Here is a 20,764-nt window from a genome sequence, read left to right as displayed (position 1 = left end):
AGAAGGAGACCACCTCTGCCCAAGTAGTGACCGCCCTTCCTACCTAAAGAGAAGACGATGGAACGACAGGTACGGAGTGTATGAACCAAATAGGGAAAATGGTGGTTGGACTTCACAGTGAGCCAGGGGAGAGTTCATCAAAATGTAATCATGAAGATGCCTGTGAGGCCCGCTGAAAATGCCAGTCTCTGTCATATAGAAGGGAACCCATATCCTTCTTGCCTACGGTGATCCATGGAAAACCAAACAAGTAAGATACTTCAAAGGGGAGAGCCAGAAAGATATATCACAGAGGGGCATATGACGTTGCTGCAAGCAGGTTAGAAAACCAGAGGAAAGTGAACGAATAACCCTTATGCCCAAAGGGATTTGATAGAAACCAGAATCCAAGAGAAAAAGAGAGGGAGACAGAAAAAGAGCTGGGTCTAAGTCGTCCTGAGCAGGGGGGAAAAACAGAGAAAGAGAACTCATACCCCCCATATCAAAAGGAACTGATATAAAACCGAATCCCAGAGAAAAACATACACAAGAGCTGAGAGTGAGGATCCGCAGGGAAGAGCCCATAGGGCTATCAAAACTGTATTCAGACATACACCAGCTGTTAAGAAAAGGAAGAAGTACCTTAGCAAGGCATATCAAGGGCAGATGGAAGCGGACCTGTAGGTCACCCTATGTATTTGAATACCATCTAAGAACCGTTACACATCAGAACAGAATTTCGGAAAAGGTCTGAAGGGAAGCGTATAATCAGTTTCCCTGACGTTTATAAAGACTGTTAAAAAGAATTAGACCAGAGGGTTTACTCTACCTTTGCATAAGACTTTTTCCAATACATGTTGGAACGGTGCCAATACGCCTTAATATCTGGGGGGTGGAAGGTGCAGAGAAGGACATTGCAAAACCTATAAAGTGGAAGCTTGTAGGGTGTGCTCTCATACAGTGTACATAATGTACAATGGGGTCACAGTGAGATACTGCTTCATGGTGGACTTCGTCATGTGACAGGCAGTATGATGGATAAGTGGCTTCATGACAAGGTGTGATTCTCCACTGTTGGAAATATGTGCCTTGTCGCGACTGTGGTTTCCTGTGCTTCACGGTTGTACAAGGTATTGCAGCTGTTGCATTTGTGCCATATGTTAAGTGTGTTGCAGCTATTGGGCAGATGTGATCTTATATTGGTGCTGAATGTGCCAGAACGGGGTGGTGGGAATATACCTTGTTAAAGGGTAACTGTCCATGATGCTTACTGCACCATGCTTGCTGGGTATGTCCTGCATGAGGGCCAGCCCCATCTTCTCACGGTATGAGCTGCAGGGGGGCTCACAGTTCCTCCACCTATGGCCACTGTGTCCCTACTGCTGTTTGAGACAAGCATCCGCACCCTGGCTTTAAGACATTTCAGCGCTTCCGTATGACCCCGTAGTCCCGTGGAACATTACCCATGGCTGCCACCATGTCCCTCATTTCCCTCTATATGGCATTCTTGTGCTGGTAGGACATCTTGTGGTTGTGGTACCCATACAGCGCCTCTACATGGGCCACCACCTCCTCTGCCAGAACAGTGAGCTCCTGCTCTGAGAATGTGGGTTTTCTCTGGTGCATTTCTGGGACCTTCCCTTTGTCTGAAGAAATGTTTGGGGTGTCTTGTGTGTTTGGATGCAAATCCCTTAATGGTGACTGAGTGGATTGAGTTTTTCAAGATAGCTGCTGCTAAACTTCTCGTTCTCGTCATGACGGATTGTGTCCATGCAAACACCGCCAGAGGATTTTAACATTCCTTAATTCTGCCGATTTATGGCGGCAACAGTAATTCCACCGACTATTGGCAGAATCACTGTCTCGTGTTGCTTTTTGGTGGTAATTCTGCCAGACACAATTACTGTTACCGCCGATGGCGATTGCAAGCTCCCGTCACTTTATAATGCAGCATTAATTCCATTGGTACCACAGCAGTAATGGTAATTCCGTCCAGCAAAATTGCAGCCTTCATCACCACCCAACTCGTAATGAGACCCTTTATCTAGAGCTCTACTTCTTTATCGCAACATTTTTGCACTTTGCCTGTTTCCAGTATCCCTCGGTCAGGGCCGGCCTTAAGGGCAGCAGCACCCTGGGCGAAATGGCACACCCGCTCTCCTCCCCGCGGACACCGCGCACCCTTCGTTAACAGGGGTTGGGGTAAAAGGGGGCAGAGCCAGGATGGGCAACATTTTCTTTTTTTTATCCTCCTCGCTCTGGCGAGGAGGTTAAATAGGGCGCGTTAGCACCCCATTGTCATTGAATGAGCCCGCCGCCGCGGGTTCATGCAATGACAATGAGGCGCCTGCCACCACGCCAGCTCGGGGGAGCCCTTGAAAGACTCCCCCGAGCTCGCGTGGTGGGGGGCTAATTGCGCCTTTTCTTATGAAAAGGCTCCCTGGGGGCGTGGGGCCCCCGGGCGGCCGCCCGGCTCGCCCCCTCCTAAGGCCGGCTCTGCCCTCGGTCTCCCCTGCAGAATGAAGTCTTGGGATTTACCAAGCTACCTAAACATAACATCATGGCTACCCATTTGTCTTTTGTGCACCGGTTTGGTGGATAATAGTTGGGATTGAATGTTGGTTAATCTTGTTAAAGAGCCCCTTCAGCCTTTTTTTGCCATTCCACACATATCCTGCCAGTGACTGGCACAAAGGAAAACCAATGCAGGCTTTGCAAACATTTTCATTGTATATGTAAGCAAGGTGAAATGAATGGCAGCATATGTAAAGCAATGTAACATTAGGACTCCAGTTAGGCAAGCTACTCACTCCGACTTAGTTGAGCGATTATCCTCATTGTTAAAGTTGTGGATGTCATCGTAAACGTCGCCAGAATTTTCTGAAACTAAAAATGAAATGTAAATGTTGTACAATCAAAATCCTATTCTAGTAACATTTTAGATGGACAATCTTGAAATCCTGTGTGGTCATCCTTTCCTTATCAAAGGTCAACCATTATTCGTTTCTCGGTTTACCATGTTCCTCTTCAAGCTGTTGTATCTAGGACATGATTGCCTCTCAAACTCTGGTAGGTGGTTCTTGGACCTAAGTTTTAAAGTAATGTGGAACCACCAAGGAAAATATCCTTTACATGTTTGTTAGTGCTCTTGATGAAAAAGTAAATCCTCTTCATAAAACCAAATGGAGTCTAGTCTTCTACCCCCATATATTGAGAATTAGGTAAAAGGGAAAACATATTTTTTGTGGCATTTTAAAGAAGATACAAGAAGTAAAAGGGAAATATGATTATCGATTAATGCCATCAAAACAACGATTAAAGCTTCAGCAGCATTGTTTTTCATGTACATACCTTTGCTTACTGGTTTGGCAAGAAAGACCATTGCACTTGGATGAGATCCACTCCCACCAGAGGTTTGTCAACAAAGTGAAAGTAAATAAAGCAACCTAGTCATTCCATTAGTCATGTTGTCATGATACTTTTACCACAATCTAGGGATATCCTTTTTGTCTGTGATACTTTATATGAATAACTACACAATCTTTCTTAAAAGTTGTTTTCATTCATGATGGGAAACATTCCGATGAGGGTAGAATGAAAATCTCTATAATACAAGGCAGCTTGCAATATCCACATAAAAGCCTGGAAATAATATTACAGGCACGTTGTGATATTTTCTAGGCTGCCCCATTATCTGATCTAGCTTTCTTGAAGAGAAAAAACCCAGTCCTTAATGAGGCCTTTAATAGAGTGACTACTGAAGAAGCTGGGTAAAGCCAGGTGACTTTTTCTTAAAGCATTACTGTACTGGGGTGATACAACTAGACTAGTAGTTCCTAGAAGCGGTAGGTGAACGTGTATTTGAATTGGCACACTTCCATCTAACCGCCACCCATCAGGGCACCAGAGCTTGATCACCCAGAGGGTCTATTGGCTGGTATTTTTTGCCAATGTAAAAAACGGTTGCCGACATGTCAGAAACAGCGACCGCTACAGTCCAGACCACCCCATTACAACCATTACCAATCATTGAGATACTGTTTTATTGAATATCGATGGCTATAGTAGGACCACTAGAAACTTCTAAATTGGGAAATCACTTTAGCTTAGTGATCATGGGTTATGCCACATGATGTCCAGAAGCCTTTCCCTGTGTAACACCACAGAGCACATTTTAAAGCATCCATTACCTTTATTATAGAGAGTAGGATTTCCAAAGGAGATCCTCATGAATCAGGGCACCACCTTCATATCTCATTTGATGCAAGAGATTCAAAGAATGGGACATATCAGAAATAGAAGTCCATGGCATAATATCCAGAGACACATGAGAAAAGATGTACGAAACAAACCCTAGCAAGTAAAGGGAGACATTAATTGCCAAGACATTATATCACTCATAAGAAAGTGTATGTTATAGAAACCTAGACCTGCTAGTCTGAATCAAAGGATAAAGCATCGTGCAAATAGGGGTTCCTGGAGAACAAACCCTAAAGAGATGGAAAAAGCGCAAAGACCTGGTAAAATAATTACAAGAGCTCATACAGAACATGACAAGAGACTATTTAAGAATATATGATTAGCAAGAACTCTGAAGCAGAAGTAGAACCATTGCCCGAAGAGACGAGAAGGGAAGCATTCTCCTGACCTTAGTTTGTTAGAATAGTGCTAGGGTCAGTTAGACAAACAAGTTACTCTCTTACCTGGTAACGTTCTTTCGATGGGAGGGTCCGACAACGTATTCCATATCTTTGACAGTAATCACCACAGCTGTGCTGCTTCGGAAAATCTTCGGCATCTGCGTCCTGCGTCAATGACGTCACCCGATGTGATAAGTAGGACACACGACGCCGGTAGCCTCAGTTGTAGTTTTTTCCCCCAGAACGTGTGACACCAGTCTGCTCCCAGTCAGACACACAAGGGCTTGCGGAAACGTAAGCTGCAATCGCATAAGAAATTCTGCAGCGGGGAAGGTAGGGAGGGAGCGATATGGAATATGTCGTCGGACCCTGCCATCGAAAGAACGTTACCAGGTAACTTGAGAGTAACTTGTTCTTCGAGGGGATTGGGTCCTCCGACGTATTCCATATCTTTGACAGACTCCCAAAGCAGTACCAAAGCAAGGAGGTGGGGAAATAATTTAGAATACAAATTTAGCATGCCCAATCAAATTGCGGAATAAAGGACTGCCTTGCCAAAGGCCAGATCCTGTCCTCGGATGGAATCGAGGGAGTAGTGACGTACAAAGGTATGTACAGAAGCCCAGGTGGCTGCATCACAGATGTTACGAATAGGAACTACCCCTCTGCAGGGCAGTAGATGCAACCATACCCCTGGTAGAATGGGCCCGCAAGCCAGTCGGTGGGTCCTTTCCCGCCGAGATAGCCAAAATAATCCAACGAGAAAGTCTGTTTCGTCACAGCTTGTCCCAAACGCTTTCCAGCGTAACCAATGAAGAGTTGATCGTCCACTCTGACCCGGGACATGCGTGAAATATAAAAGCTCAACGCTCTCCTATGATCAAGCCTATGGAGCCTCTCCTCTTCCTTACCAGGATGTGGAGGAGGATAGAATGCCGGAAGAGCAACCTTCTGGCCCAAATGAAATTCCGAAACCACCTTCGGAAGAAAGGAAGGATGAACTCTAAGGACAACCCTGTCCTTATGAAACACAGTGAAGGGTGGCTTAACTGAAAGTGCCAGTAACTCACTCACTCTGCGAGCGGAAGTAACCGCAACCAAAAACACAGTTTTCAGAGTTAACAGTCTCAAAGGGCAAGAATGCAAAGGCTCAAACGGAGCACCCATAAGAAACTTAACAAGATTCAAATCCCAACCTGGCACCAGAAAAGGTGACGGAGGAAACACATTAGTGAGCCCTTTCAAAAACTGAGAAATTAAAGGAATCTTAAAATAGGAACATTCTTCAGACGAGCGCTTAAATATGGACAGCGCTGCCAGGTAACCTTTAATGGTCCCCACTTGCAAGCCCCTGTGGGCCAAAGAAAGCAAAAAAGACAGAACCATGGGAATGTCAAATTCAAAAGGATCCACATTCTTAACTCTGCACCAGTCGCAGAATTTACGCCAACGGTACAGAGACTTAGTTGCCGTCTGGCCGAGAGCAACACCTCCAACACGCCTTCAGGGAGGTCCCAATCCTTATACCTCAACCTTTCAGAAGCCAAGCGTGAAGGTTGAGGGATCGGACCTCTGGATGGAGAACCTGACCCACCTCCCGTGAGAGCAGATTGTCTCGGTAGAGAAGACGACGTGGAGGGCAGATGGACAAGTCCAGAAGGTCCGGGTACCATGTCCTCCGGACCCTCGCCAGAGCAATGAGGATCATCCGGGAACCAAACCTCCGTAACCTCTGCAGTACTTGCGGGATGACGGGGACTGGAGGAAACGCGTACAGCAGTGGGAATGACCACTCCACCACGAACGTGTCTCCTAAGGCTCCTTTTGGAGGAAATTCCAGCGAGCAGAACCTTTCGCACTTCCGGTTGACACTGGAGGGGAAGAGATCCACTTGAGGGGTCCCCCAAAGGGCGAAGATCTCCAGGAGAATCTCCTGAGCCAGCTCCCACTCGTGAGAGATCGTGCTCTGCCTGCTCAGAGCGTCGGCCGTCTCGTTGTCTCCGGCCAGATGAACAGCCGAGATCGAAACTTCCTGCTGGATGGCCCAGAACTCGAGCTGCATCACTTCCCTGCACAGAGGAAGTGAGCCTGCCCCCTCCCTTTTTGTTGAGGTAGTGCATGGCCACTGTGTTGTCTGTTAGAATCAGGACACTCTTTCCTCGCACAGTCGGCAGAAAAGCCTTCTGGACTAGCCTGACGGCCCTCAGCTCCAACAGATTGATATGGAGTCTGGACTCCGACGGAGACCAACGACGGCTGACTGTCAACTCGTTGGCATGAGCTCCCCATCCCGTGAGGGATGCGTCCGTCACGATCGTCACCTCCGGTCAGGGCAGCCAAAATGGGGCCCCCTTCATCAGATTGCCTTCGACGGCCCACCACAGAAGGTCCTGGGCGACCGAGGGCTGCCCTCGGTTTGCGTCCGCCAACATATTCCACATCTTTGACAGACTCCCAAAGCAGTACCAGTAAATGGAAGAAGGAAAAGAATATAGAGTAACCAATCAGATGGCAGAATAAAGAACCGCCTTACCAAAGGCCATATCCTGACCATGGATTGTATCCAGGGAGTAATGCTTAACAAAGGTGTGAAGCGAAGCCCATGTAGCGGCATCACACATATTCCTAACAGGAACACCCCACTGGAGGGTGCTGGAAGTAGCCACACCCCTAGCGAATGAGCTCACAACCCTTCAGGAGGGTCTTCACCCGCCAATCGGTAACTCTCCTTATTGGGGAGGATAATCCACCTGGACAAGGTCTGTTTGGTAACAGCCTGGCCCAATTAGTGTCCAGCATATCCTACAAAGAGCTGATCGTCCACTTTGAACCTGGACATCCTAGAAATGTAAAAGCTCAGAACTTTCCTAGGATCTAACCGATGTAGTTGCTCCTCTTCCTTACCAGGATGAGGAGGAGGATAGAAAGATGGGACAACCACCTTCTGACGCAAATGAATACCTTCGATAGAAAAGAAGGACATACTCTGAGTACAACCCTGTCCTTGTGGAACACAGTAAAGGGTTTCTTAGAGGAAAGGGCCTGCAATTCACTCACTCGGCAAGCAGAAGTAACCACAACCAAGAACACCATCTTGAAGGATAATAATCTCAAAGTACAAGAGTGCAAAGGTTCAAACTGAGCACCCATGAGAAATTTCAAAACCAAAGTTAAATCCCAAACCGGCATCAGGAAAGAGGACGGCGGGAACATATTAGTCAGTCCTTTAAGAAATTGAGAAATCAAAGGAATCTTAAAGTAATAACATTCTTAAGACAAGCGCTTAAAGATAGACAGCACTGCCAGGTATCCCTTAATGGTACCCACTTGAAGGCTCCTGTGGGCCAAAGAAAGCAAGAAAGACAAAACCATAGGAATGGAGCATTGAAAAGGATCAACATTGTGACCTCTGCACTAGTCGCAGAACTTATGCCAATGGCACAGGGATTTTGTGGCAGGCCGCCTGGCCAAAAGCAACACCTCCATCATGTCATCCGGGAGGTCCCAATCCTTAAACCTCAACCTTTCAGATACCAAGCGTGAAGGTTGTGAGTCTTGACCTCTGGATGGAGAACTTGACCCCCCTCCTCCCACGCGCATGTGAGAGAGTAGATCCTCTCAGTAGGGAAGACGGCGTGGAGAGCAGATGGACATTTCTAGAAGGTCCGGGTACCACACTCTCCTGGCCCAATCCATAGCAATGAGGATCATGTGGGAACCGAACCTCCGTAACCTCCGCAACACTTGAGGAATGACAGGGACTGGAGGAAACTCGTACAGCAGCGGGAATTACCAATCCACTACGAACGTGTCTCCTAAGGCTCCTCTCTGAGGAAATTCCCTATAGCTTAATCTCTTGCACTTCCGGTTGACACTGGTGGCAAAGATATCAACTTGCGGGGTTCCTCAAAGGGCGAAGATCTCCTGAAGGACTTCCTGAGCCAACTCCCACTCAAGAGAGACCATGCTCTGCTTGCACAGAGCATCCGCCGCCGCATTGGTCTCTGGACAGATGAACTGCTGAGATCGAAATTCCCTGCTAGATGGCCCAGAACCAGAGCTTCATTGCCTCTCTGCACAACGCAAGTGACCCTACCCCCACTTTTTTGTTGAGGTAATGCATGGCCACTGTGCTGTTTGTCATGATCAGGACACTCTTCCCCCCACAGACGGCAGAAAAGCCTTCAGGGCTAGCCTGATGGCCCTCAGCTCTAACAAGTTGATGTGGAGTTTGGATTCCAATGGAGACCAACGACCGCTGGCGGTCAAGTAGTTGGCATGAGCACCCCATCCTGTGAGGGAAGCATCCGTCACTACAGTCACCTCTGGCCATGGTTGCCAAAACGGCTACCCCTTCATCAGGTTCCCTTCGTTGGCACACCACAGAAGATCCTGGGAGTCCGAGAGTGGAATCTGAACGGAATCTGACATTTTTCCTGAGAACTGCGACCACTGCATCTTGATGACCCATTGCAGGGATCTCATCCTCAGCCTGGTCTCTAGCCCCTGAAAAATGCAGGATGCCATGAGGCCCAGCAACCTTAAGAATTCGAAAGCCGGGAGTCTCTGGGCATGTTGAAACTTGTCCACCATCTGCTCAATGTGATGAGCCCTCACCTTGGGAGGCGAGCACTTCCCCAAGGACATGTCTAACAGAGCCCTGATGTACTGGAGCTGTTGGGAAGGTGTCAGATGCGACTTCTTGAAATTTAGGGAGAAGCCCAGCCTCTGGAGGACACAGCAGGTATGAACCGGGTGATCCAAGGCTTGCTCAGGAGAGTGCGTACTGATCAGCCAGTTGTCCAGGTAGGGGTAGACGTGAATCCTCCCCCCCCCTCACCTGAGATTTGCTGCCACCACCACCATTAGCTTTGTGAAGACATCCAAATGGCAGGACAATCCAAACGGCAGGACCTGAAACTGAAAGTGCTAAATACCATCCCTTGTTCCTCTCTGCTACAAGCACCAGTTCTATAGCGCCTTGCTCCAACAGGGTTAAGATTTCCTGCTCAAGGAGCGGATCTGGAAGCTTCAAAAAGAGTTTCCCAGGTGGACTGTCGTTAGGCCGCTGTAGGAAGGGAAGGCAGTAGCCATGGGCTATTGTATCCAGAGCTCACGCATCTGAAGTAATGGCTCACCACTCTTCGAGACTCTGAGACAGTCTGCCCCAATTGGCGAACCATGGGACATGGCCTCATGACTGTTTGGAAGCGGCTGCGGCAGTGCCTGAAGGCAAATAGGCAGCTGCCTGAGCGGCTTTGGCACCTCTATTTCCCCGACAGGTTATTTTTCACTGGCCCCTTTGACTGGCAGCCCCTCTCGTTCTACCAAAGGAGGAGTAGTAACGAAAAGAACCTCCCCTCCACTGCTGCCCCCCTCGGACTAAATGCCAGAAGTTGACGCACAGCTGCGCTTAAAGATTTTGCTGCAGCTTTCGAGGTCTGCAACCTCTCAAGGCTCTCGTCAGCATTGTTGCCGAACAAATGTGCACCATCAAAGGGCATGTTCAGAAGACAGGCTTGCATATCCGGAGCAGAACCCGACTTCCGGAACCACGCAAATCTGCGTATAACGGTGCTTTCAGCCATGGACCGGCTAACACGGTCGGCCATATCCAAACCCAACTGAAGGGATTTGCACACGGCATAATTTTCTTGCACGAGAGCAAGGAAGCTGTCCCTTTCTTCCCCCTTGGGAATATGCACAACCACTAAAGAAACCGTTCTACAGAGTGTGTGAGAACCTTGCTAAGGTTGGCCGATTTCAATGTCATGCTCCCCACAGAAAATACCTTCCGAGCCCAACCGTCAAAGAGCTTGTCGTCCCTATCAGGAGCGATGGTAGGGTACGCAGTCTGCCTCAAGGTGGCCATAGCCGCCTGCACCTCCAAACTCTCGAGAGTGGGGTAAGGAGTGGACAAATAGCTGGGGGTCGCTAACTGAAGGGCAGTACTTTTTTGTCAAAGATTTACTAACAGCCGGAAGAGATTCCGTGGGACTGCCAAGCAGCTGCCATCCTTTTCTGTAAGGGGAGATTAAATGGTAACACTGGGTCAGAGGACGGACCTCGATCTAAGATGTCTGTTAGATCATCCTGCACAAAGTGTTCAGGAGGACTGGACCAGGCCAGATACTCAGACCCTAGCCATGAGCCTTCTGTATGAGGACTCAGCATGAGCCCCAGGCTCAGGCCTACCAAATTCCACTTCTGGAGAAGTGTCCAACCCACTGGCATGAAAGGTTTGCCTCAACTCCTCCAATTGACTGTCTCCAGAAAAAATTGGAGTCACATCAAGTTCACCATGGTCCTCAAAATCAGACCTTTCTTCCTCTTCATGAATGTCATCCAGAGGGAGTTGAAACCCTGGCCTGGGGACAGAAGAGGGCCTGGAGTCCAACACTGGCTTCCCAGACTTCACAGTAGCCTTCCTAGGAGGATCCACCCCATCGGGGTACTTCAACGGCAAATTTAGGCCAAAAACCCCTGAAGGCCTCGAGGGCGCCCAAGGCTTCCACCCAGAGAGCATCAACAACCTCGGCGTTGTGAGCGCCGAAGGCGGCGACGTCGACAATGGTGCCGATGGCCCCGTGGGCTGCACAATGGCAAAGCATCGACGTCCGAGTCGGACGGACACAGCGGCGACCGAGTTGATGCGGGCTTCGAGCCCTTAGAAGGTTGCAGCTGTCTCGCTGGTGACGAGGACCGAGACCTAGAAGCACATCTCTTGCGGATATCTAAAGCCTTGTCTGAATGGGAGGGACCTCAAAGGGTCCCGATGCGAGTCGCGATGCGGATCTGAGCCTAAAAACGTGCGAGCCACGGTACGAGACTGATCCTGGCCGGCTTCATTAGAAGGCGCAACCAGACCCATGCCCTGCGATTGAAATATCGCCAACATTTGCTCCTTAAAGGCAGTCCATTCCTCCGGAATCGAGGACTTCATCGGGCATGCCACTTTCCTCATGGCTCCATCCTCCGAGGACGACGGGGAAGGCGACCGGTGACGGCGCTTGTGCAAATGCTGTGACGAGGAAGAAGAATGGCAGGAACCACTCCGGGACCGAGAACCCCGGGCCTCCACCTGACAGAGAGTCACCCCTCGAGTCATCGGTGGACACCCCTTTGTATTCCGACTCAGATTTACAGGACTTACTGGGCTTAGAACCCCTACCTACCTGGAGCTTCTCCTTCTAATCCTGCAAGGCCTTGGAAGTCAGCGACTGGCATTTAACAGTCGTCGGTGTCGTGACTCTCGCCGAAGTACCACAAACAAATGCAGGACGGTGATCGACATTTTCGACTTGCAATCTGGGCAGGTCTTGAAGCCAGACCGCAGAGTCGGAGGGGTCGAAGAAAAAGACATCTCAACGATGAAACACACAAGGCGTGCCGAGTTTCACAAAGCTAATACGTTCGCAGAAAAAACGGAACTGAGGCTATTGGCGCTTTGTATCCTATTTATGACATCCAGTGACGTCGCCCTCGACAAAGGCCTTCGGGGGACATCAACCCGACGTCATCGACGCAAGACGCCCTCTGCTGAAAAAGTTTCCAAAGTGCACAGCTGTGGACATTACATGTCAAAGATATGGAATACGTTGGAGGACACAATACTTTCAAAATGGGAGATAAATGGCAGCGTAAGAGCACAACCAAATGAATCTTCCTCATCAGTAGTACCACCAATTTGGGCCGGCCAATCTTATGGGCCTGCACAGACCCATTCAAGTCCAGGCAGAACTGCTTGTCTGAAGCACAGACTATCTTCTCCAAAGCATCACCACTTAAGGAAAGAACAAATGCCATTGATTGTAAACAGTACATTAAGAGGCCTAATACAGGATAAGAGGAACATATTTATCACCAATGTGGACAAGGCAGTAAGGAATGAACCAAGAGAAGCTCTACAAAACAAAGTTCTAGCCTGGCTGCATCAAAAGGTGGGGCAAAGCCTCATAAGACTACATGACTTAAAAGTACTTCATAGGTTACAGACTGACAAATGGTGTTTCTCTAGTAATAGAAACTTCATTTTTGTGGGATGTAAAAACAATCTTCCCTATATTCAGAGCATGTGTAATAACCTGGCAAATGCCTGACAATCTTAGTTGATGCTACATAGTTGGCCCAACTCAGTGGAGACCAGGATCATCTCATCTAACACGTGACATTAGCCATTAGGCAAATGTAACTTCAATTTCTGAAATGTATTCAATGTCCCTATTGCATACAGTTAATTTGATTCACATGCTGTGTATTTTTCTTTCAATTACCTTTGTCTTAGCAGCATCTGTGATGATCCCTGAAGAGTCATCACTGGATCCCAGCCCAAAGTCTCCTCCCATGTGGCAAGGGGAAGGCAGCGGCTACCTAATCCTGACCCTGGGGGTGGTATTCTGGTGGTGGATCACATGGGAGGAGACTCTGACAGGGCAAACAGGATACTGTTCTCATAACAGTGAAGAAGAAACTATTATTCCAGAGTTTGATCACCTGCTGCCATTGTAGCTATGAAATATTGAAATCCACTTCTTTAAGTCTTCACAGATATGTAATCCCTCAAAAACGTATTTAACATCTGCTAGTGATGATGCCTGTTATATAGATAAAAGTGTGCAACAACAAAACTTGAAATACTGGGGTAATCATTGTGACTTCAATTCCCAGAAGGTTCCAAGTACTTGGACCAAGAAGAGGAATTAAGAGTTAATGAGGATCAACAACATGGCCAATAGTAATGTCCGGTCTAGTGGTTGTCCCTTTAATCCAGAGCATGGGAAATGTAACTGTTAGAAACACCTGCAGGGAAGAGGAAGAGAAATGGGAATGAGCTGAAAAAAGTGAAGGAGAAGCCAGGTTGGGCTGCAGAGTCCCTGCAGCAAGAAGCAGAGCTGCTGAGAAAGGCAGATGTGTGGGAGTGCACCAGACTACAGAGGCTAGGTGCTCCTGCACTGCCTTCTGTCACCCCAATGTACTGGTGTGGCGGGAGACCCAACAGAGGTAATCGGGCACAAGAGAAGGACCGCAGAGGTGTTGGCAACTGCAGACAGGTTGTCAACAGTGGTGCCTCGAAGGAAAGCAGTACCCGTACTAGCGAGGGACCACAAAATGAGCAGAGAACCTAAAGGGGCCTGAGGGTGTTGGACAAGTTTTGGACGTCTTACCAAGAACAGAACTCTGCCAATACCACAAATCACGAGTTGGGGATGCCAGGAGGAACCAGTGAGTTGGCCATATGGTAATGGTGACCCTGGGGCATTCAGAAAGGTGCGTGGACAAGAATGTAGAAGTTTTGAATATCGACCAAATAGAATTAAAGAATGACCAAGAGGGTAGATATGGTTTTTTCCTGACATGAAAGAATGGAACCACCATCACCATAAACCAAACCCTATTGTAAAGAGAGAACAATTGGGCACATATTGTGCAATTCTCCTGACATGAGATGTCAGTTGGGGGAAACCTGGCACCAGCATTGCCAATAGCTAAACGACATTGTAAGAGAAACAAAGGCAGAAGTTGTACAATTCTCCCAACATGACATGTCAGTTGGGGAAAAACTGGCACAAGCATTGCCTAGAAACATTGTAAAAGGAGTTGACAGAGGGAGCTTGAGCAAACCCTCATATTTGAGAAATCAGTCTTGAGGAAAGTCATTCAAGTGCTTACTGAAGTCAACACGTTTGTTCTTCTGTAGAAATACAATGTTGAGAACCTTTAACAGAAATGTGAATGTTGAGAACAGGCCTGATAAGAGTATCAGGTATTGGAACCTTTTTGAGAAAGATACTGGCAGGAGAGTACATCGGGGATCTGAGGGAGTCAAAAGGTGGATATTTCTGGCAGGAGTAAACCTGGATAACCTAAGTTTATTATTTAACCTTCTTTGCGAAAACATACATGGCAGGGGAGTATACCAGGGGATTTATGTGAACCAAAGGGCAGACAAGAGGTTTTGTTCAATTGAATCTTATTTGAAATGGGACATTTCAGTTGAAGGAATTGCTGGCAAAGAAGTACACCATGAAATCTAAAATCCATGGGAAAAGAACTATGTTATATCAAGGCTTTGCTAAAATTGAAATATATTTCACCCGTTATTGTAAAAAGAACATTTGCCGTTGTCACCTTAAGGAAAATAACCAGGGAAAGGACATTTTCATTATCCTTAAAAGAACTTTGGTGAAACAAGGGAACCTAAACCTGGAAAACAAGGGTCGTCTTGCTGAAACTATAAAATAAATTATATATATATATCATTAAGACATGGAGGAAGGAAAAAACCGCACTCCAAGCATGAGGTCTGCAGGTCCCAGTAAACAAAGTAGCAAACTCGAATCCAAGTGCCAGAAAAACGAGTTTAATAGATGGTTAAAAATAGTAGGCAAAAGACACACAGCAAACATATATATATATATTCCATAACTTTATTGAAGTGATGACAGAAACTGTATTGTACCTTTTTCTTTGATATGTTATTGTAAGGGATAGATGCATTTGGACACACAGTCAACTTATCTTAGTTTTGTTTTCACAGAAAGGAACATTCTCCTTTGGATAGGGCAAGATAGGCCTTTTTCCCCAACCTTTTTACTCTAATAAACATGCCAGATATTGAGAACATTTCAACTGTGGGTCCACCTCTCATTGGTGACATCATAGCACGGGTCCTCAGTTTGGAAAAAATTGTAAGCAATGCAAGTGATCAAATGATTATTGCAACTATCGATTTGCTGAATCAGTTTATGATTTCTGCTTTTCGTCTTCATTCCATATTTTTATGCTTTGATGATGATAATTCTGATGCACCAAATGTCTTTAGCCGAAGCGTGTTCAATACAAACTCTCAAATATTCTTGTTCATTTAGAGGGAATTTCACATATTTTTTTAATTTAGTTTAGCAGTATTACTAAAGGAAAGAAAAACAATAGCCCTAAAGTATGTATATGCTGTTTTTATATGGCACAACAGTAGAATTTTACTTGTTTGCATATAGAATGGGTACAGGCTCTGTGATCCAGCTAGGGCTGGCAGCTACTGACATGGAATAGCCACAATCCATGTGCTCTTAGTGGAGGTAGTGGGAGTCCTGCAGATAGTGCTTGCAGTATCAACGAGCTCTGTGAACAGTAAAGCACCAGATATGTGGCCGTGCATTGTGGCTAGAGCCTGCAGCAGTATTGGATATGAGGCATGGCCTCCGATATGGCACAGGATGTCATATTCACAGTTTGTGTGTGGCCACCGGCCCGTGAAGTCCCTGGGCCATGAACAAAGGCCATGCCCTGGGCACACTAACCACAGGGCATGGCCACACATTTATAGTGCCAGCAGAGTGGTATACCCCGCAGGGAGTGCCAGTAGAGGTAGGCCTCTCAGGGTAAGGCACTTAGCCATGCCCCTGATGCAATAGCTTCATGCCCTCAGTTTTATCTGTGAGCTGGTGGAATCCTGCCAACTCCTATTATCTTTTGTCACAAGTGTACTTTTGGCTCCCCTTATACCATGACTTTGCCTGCCCCCCTTCTGTTCCAAACTTGTCAAAAGTGTAACGAGTGGTTCAAACACACTTTCAAGATTGTGCGGTGCAGATTAGTCAGTGCTGGGGAGGGGCATGATAGAAAGCATGTGTTAGGCAAGATTGTATGCAGTACCCTTTAGGTGCACTATGACAACCCTGACCTCCTGGCAATTGGAACCCAACCTTTGGTAGAAGTCTGTACTACCAGGTTGGTAGCGTGTTGAGCAGCCAGGCGTATCTCAAGAGGGGTCAATGTGAGCTGTAGGGGAGTTACAGAGAGATTCACAGTGACAAGTATTCAAATAAACTCTTACACACAAGGTTTCTTAATTAAACAATAATTAATTAATTTAATAGTCAGAAGGGGCAATATAACAGTAACACTCAAATACACTTCAGAAATACACACTCTTCAGATTTCTAAATCAGCATATACCCATTTGGGATGGCCCACAGTCACTACCTACACCCTCAGGTGACTTCAATAGTTAGGGTGCTGGGAATAATTATATATCACTGTTGCATTTAGAATCAGATGTAGGAATATGTGAAAGGAAAACAGTTATGTAGAACAACACAAGAGATCACACAAATATTCTGAAGCAGGTAAGTACTTTTGGTAACCTCCATTGCAAAGTTAGTTAACCCCTTCCTGGAAGGAAGACAACACCGAAGCAGAGGAGAGAAGAGTCATTCAGGGAGCCAGGCCAACCAATGTTAAGTTAGCAAAAGTCAAGGTGAACTGAAGCACTTCTTGCAGGTAAGTAAAAGTCTTGTACAATGTTTCAGAAGTCTTTGTAGAATAAGAAGAAATTCAAAGTAGGGCCACAAGCTGATTAGGCTAGTGAGGTAAAGAAGCTGTTAGCAACTCTATAGAGGTAAACAAGAGAAGTCTCCAAAGAGGACAAACAAGGTGGCACAACAAGATGTAAGAAAATTGCAGCAGATGACTTCTGTGCCTGTGCAGCTGTGCAGATCTTGGTGTTCCTGGGACTTAGTCATGGGGACAAGAGGGAGGACTTCTGGGGACTCCTGCACTACAATAGGACGGTCACCGCTCAAAACCGGATAACTTTAAACAAGTAGCACTTGGTGTTTGAGCTCCTCGCATCTACCACAAATAGCAACACAGCGGTTCCTGGCTGTCAAGATGGGCTTTCCTTGCATCTGGGGTCCCGCACTCTGTTGAGGGCGCTTGGGCTCAGTCAGTCCTGCTTCCTGGGAGTCCGGATGATCTTCCTAGAACTCTTGGACAGCTTAAAAGCAGCGCACACAAACATGTGTTCCTCTCGATGGCTATTTGGTTCCAGCAGCGACGGCAGGGGAAATTCAACCAGCTCCGAGAGGCTGTCCAGGTGGCTTACTTTGGAGTTCATTGGTAACACCAACTCAAAGGGATAAGTATTCCTTGGAGGGGCTTCTCTGTTGATACAAATTTGGAATTTCAGCACAACAGCAGGGCTTCACCGAGCAAACCAATGATCCAGGAGTTGACGCAGGCATCCTCTTGAAGTTCTTGAAGATTCCTTCGTCCAGTGGTCGACCCTGCCTTCCAAGCCAAAAAGTTGTGCCTTTTATGCAGGTTTCTCCCATTCATTCCAGCCTAGCTGTCTGTCACCCAGCACCGTAGAGTGCATTCCTGTCTCCTAGGAGACTAAACGCAGGGAGTTTCGGACACCTCCCACGCTTCCTGCCCACGCCAGACACCCTGGAGCCGGAGGCAGGCTTCACTTGTAAATTGCACCAAAGGCAAAAAGAACAAAGGAACCAAACCTGGTTTGGTGTGCAGAGTAAATCTCAAGAAGGACCTTTCCACAAAGAAATGGTGAAAAAAGATGACCGGAGCAATTTTGACAAAAATGGCAACCATGTTTGCTTTACTGTGGCTGCAAATGCAGCCCGGGGTAAAAATACACAATGGTAGTAAAAGTAAACCACTGCCACCAGTCATTCATTGAGGAAAGGGTAACATAGAAACGTTTAAATGAGAAGCTAGACAAAGGGGATTCCAAGTAACCCCTCCAGCACTCTATTGTAAGATAGTGTGCGCTGGGTCTAGAAAGTTACAATTGTAAGTAAAGCCAATTTCACTTTACTGCTCTGGGAAACAGTAGTTTATCCCAGATAAGACTTCCCTGTGCCACTGCACTGAAGGTGCTGTGTGAAACAATGCAAAAGAGGACGCCTATGGAGATTGTCAGACTCCATAACCAGAAGAAAAACAGAGTTCAAAATCACATTAAAATATATGAGAGAGTGGGGAAAAAAGGGTCTCACTATCTCCAGGTTAAAAGAATGAAGTCCTCAAAATCCAGCAAAGTGGCTGGGGGTCTCTAAGGTAGAGGGAATTTAGCACATTTCTGAGAATTCTCCCTAACAGCACGCTAAAGAGGCTTTTCTCACGGCACTCCGCTGCGATTCTATAAACTGAAAGTGAAGATGGACTGGGCTCAAGTCGAGGCTACATGCGGGTGGACTGAGTCCCCCCACTTTTTTGAGGACACCTTGATATGCTAATTTCTCGTGACGCCCCACTCAATTGGTATGTTAATGAGACCCCCCCTTTTTATTTTGTTAGGACTTGACCCCTAAAGATGGAGCTCCTCTTAATCAGTCCAATGGAAACGGTTGTTTTCTACAGGTACTAGTCCCATCCCTTCCTCTTCTCATTGTTGCTCATCTAGGGTTGCGTCCCTTTTGTTTTATTCCCTCAACTTTCAGAACCGAGACATTTACAGCAACACGGGTAATGCAGCCGCAACACGGGTAATGCAGCCGCAACACGGGTAATGCAGCCGCAACATGGGTAATGCAGAAAAGTGCTAATTCATATATTTTTTTTAAAAATCAATTTGTGGATGGTTGTTTTGGTTGACCTTTCAAATTAGAATGGGCAACAATCAGAACATAAAAAGTGAATAATAAACATTTAGGTCAGTTGACAAAGAAATTAACTAATGGGCCATGGTGAAGAAAATACATAGTATGCTTCACTTCCAAAACAGGCATGGGTTTTCAATCAAACTGCCTTTAATGTGTAGTAAAGATGCGTTTAATTAATGAGGCTAGACGTGGCTTGTCTCTAACCATCAATCACAAGCTGATGGCTCGTATATCCGTGGCAATCCTTTCGAATTGTAAGTACAGAAGAAACCGAGCAAGGACAACATATTCGAAGAGAAAGCTGCAAAAGAAACGGACTCAAATTGAAGATGGCATGATGGATCGCTGCTAAGGAAATTCTGTGAAATACCGCAAAGTATACTGCAGAGGGAAACTCCAGTTATTACAAACATTGTCAGGGACAAGTCGGTATTAAAGGAAAAACTGCTCCAAACTAGATGGCAGAATAATGTGGCATTATCGTGACCTGCAATTGCTTTATAATGCAAAAGGTGCTGGGAGATTTAAAAAGGGTGCCATGACGTGTTTAAGAATTATGAACAGAGATGGTAATCAAAATATAGATGGAAGTTCTATGTCCAACAAAGACATTTCACTAAAGACCTAAAATGTGTGCATTTAATGTCTAGAGTATGCAACGAACGCCCCACGGGATTCGAGAGGACCTTTATGTTGAGTCTCTCCCTGGCCCACAGTCCAGTTGCAATGCTGCAGACTGGAGGAGAATTCGACCTCCTAATCCGGGGCCATGGGACGTTCGACAACATGTGTGATGGCCTTTCAAAAGGCCAGCTTATTTTCTCTTTCCTTCGTGGGTTTTATTTGTCCAAGAGTCAACAGGACAGGGTCACACCCATTGGTGGTTTTTGGAGGAATTGTGATGTTTCCCCCCACCCCCGAGTTTATAAGTGTTTTAGAGGAATGCATTAGTTGTTAGGGCTGTTTTTGCATGCTTCTTGATCCCTGCGTTATCCCCCCCCCTTTTTTGCTCACTTGTTAATCTTCCCATTTTATACTTTTTCCTCTTATTGTTTGAAAAAGTACACTTTCCTTTTTATCTGTTTGAAGAGAACAGTGTGTAAGAACCCGGCGGCTCCTCTCTAAGGGACAATAGGGTGCTGCCAACCTGCCCCCTTTATGGAGGAGCCAAGCCAGAGCCCAGTTAATACCAGAGTGCTCCCTCGGCTACACCGTGTAGCTGTGGAGAAACAACGTTTCCCCTTGGGTGCAGTAACTCAGCTATGCATAGTCAACGAGCCACACAAAGCTGGGTCATTTTGCTTCCCTAGTCGGGCATGGCCCATTGACCATGCCTTCTGGGGTTTTGCACTCTCAAAACGCCTATGGGAAACTCCAGTACCTTCCTGTGCATTGGAAGGGCCTTGGGCATGAAGTTTGTGCCATCACCGTTGCTCTCTGGGGAGGTGTTTGACGGACACCTCTTTCTGCCTGAAAGGTTTGTAGGGAGGGCCTTCCTGAGCATCTGTGCTGGAGCATGTGAGTAGTGACACAAGTAAGCATTTAATTGTATTTGTTAAAAGCAGGATACGTGTTAAGAGACGATGTAATGTGTTTGAATGTTCACGTGCAGGAATGCAGTTGATTGATGAATGAGTGAATTAATGCTGCGGATTGTCAGTGTATGAACCGGGAATATGCTGGTGAATGAGTGGATTACTTACGCGTAATCATCATTCCGCCTAGTCATACTCTTCCTCA

At 46.6% G+C, this 20,764-nt stretch overlaps 1 protein-coding gene across 3 annotated transcripts in view; it reads right to left on the bottom strand.

Moving 5' to 3' along the window:
• FYB2 (FYN binding protein 2) overlaps positions 1-20,764 on the bottom strand; it is a 365,509-nt gene that overhangs the window by 115,034 nt on the left and 229,711 nt on the right. For all 3 annotated transcript variants that reach the window (XM_069642109.1, XM_069642107.1, XM_069642108.1), the window contains exon 8: positions 2,790-2,865. In XM_069642109.1, the coding sequence (XP_069498210.1) occupies positions 2,790-2,865 (76 nt within the window). The remainder of the gene's footprint in view (positions 1-2,789; positions 2,866-20,764) is intronic.

This window comes from Ambystoma mexicanum, chromosome 1q (genome assembly GCF_040938575.1).
Source record: "Ambystoma mexicanum isolate Mex_15411 chromosome 1q, UKY_AmexF1_1, whole genome shotgun sequence".
In the NCBI taxonomy this organism is placed as follows: Eukaryota; Metazoa; Chordata; class Amphibia; order Caudata; family Ambystomatidae; genus Ambystoma; species Ambystoma mexicanum.
The sequence above is the reverse complement of the archived record's forward strand: the minus strand, read 5'-3'. Positions and strand labels throughout refer to the sequence as shown.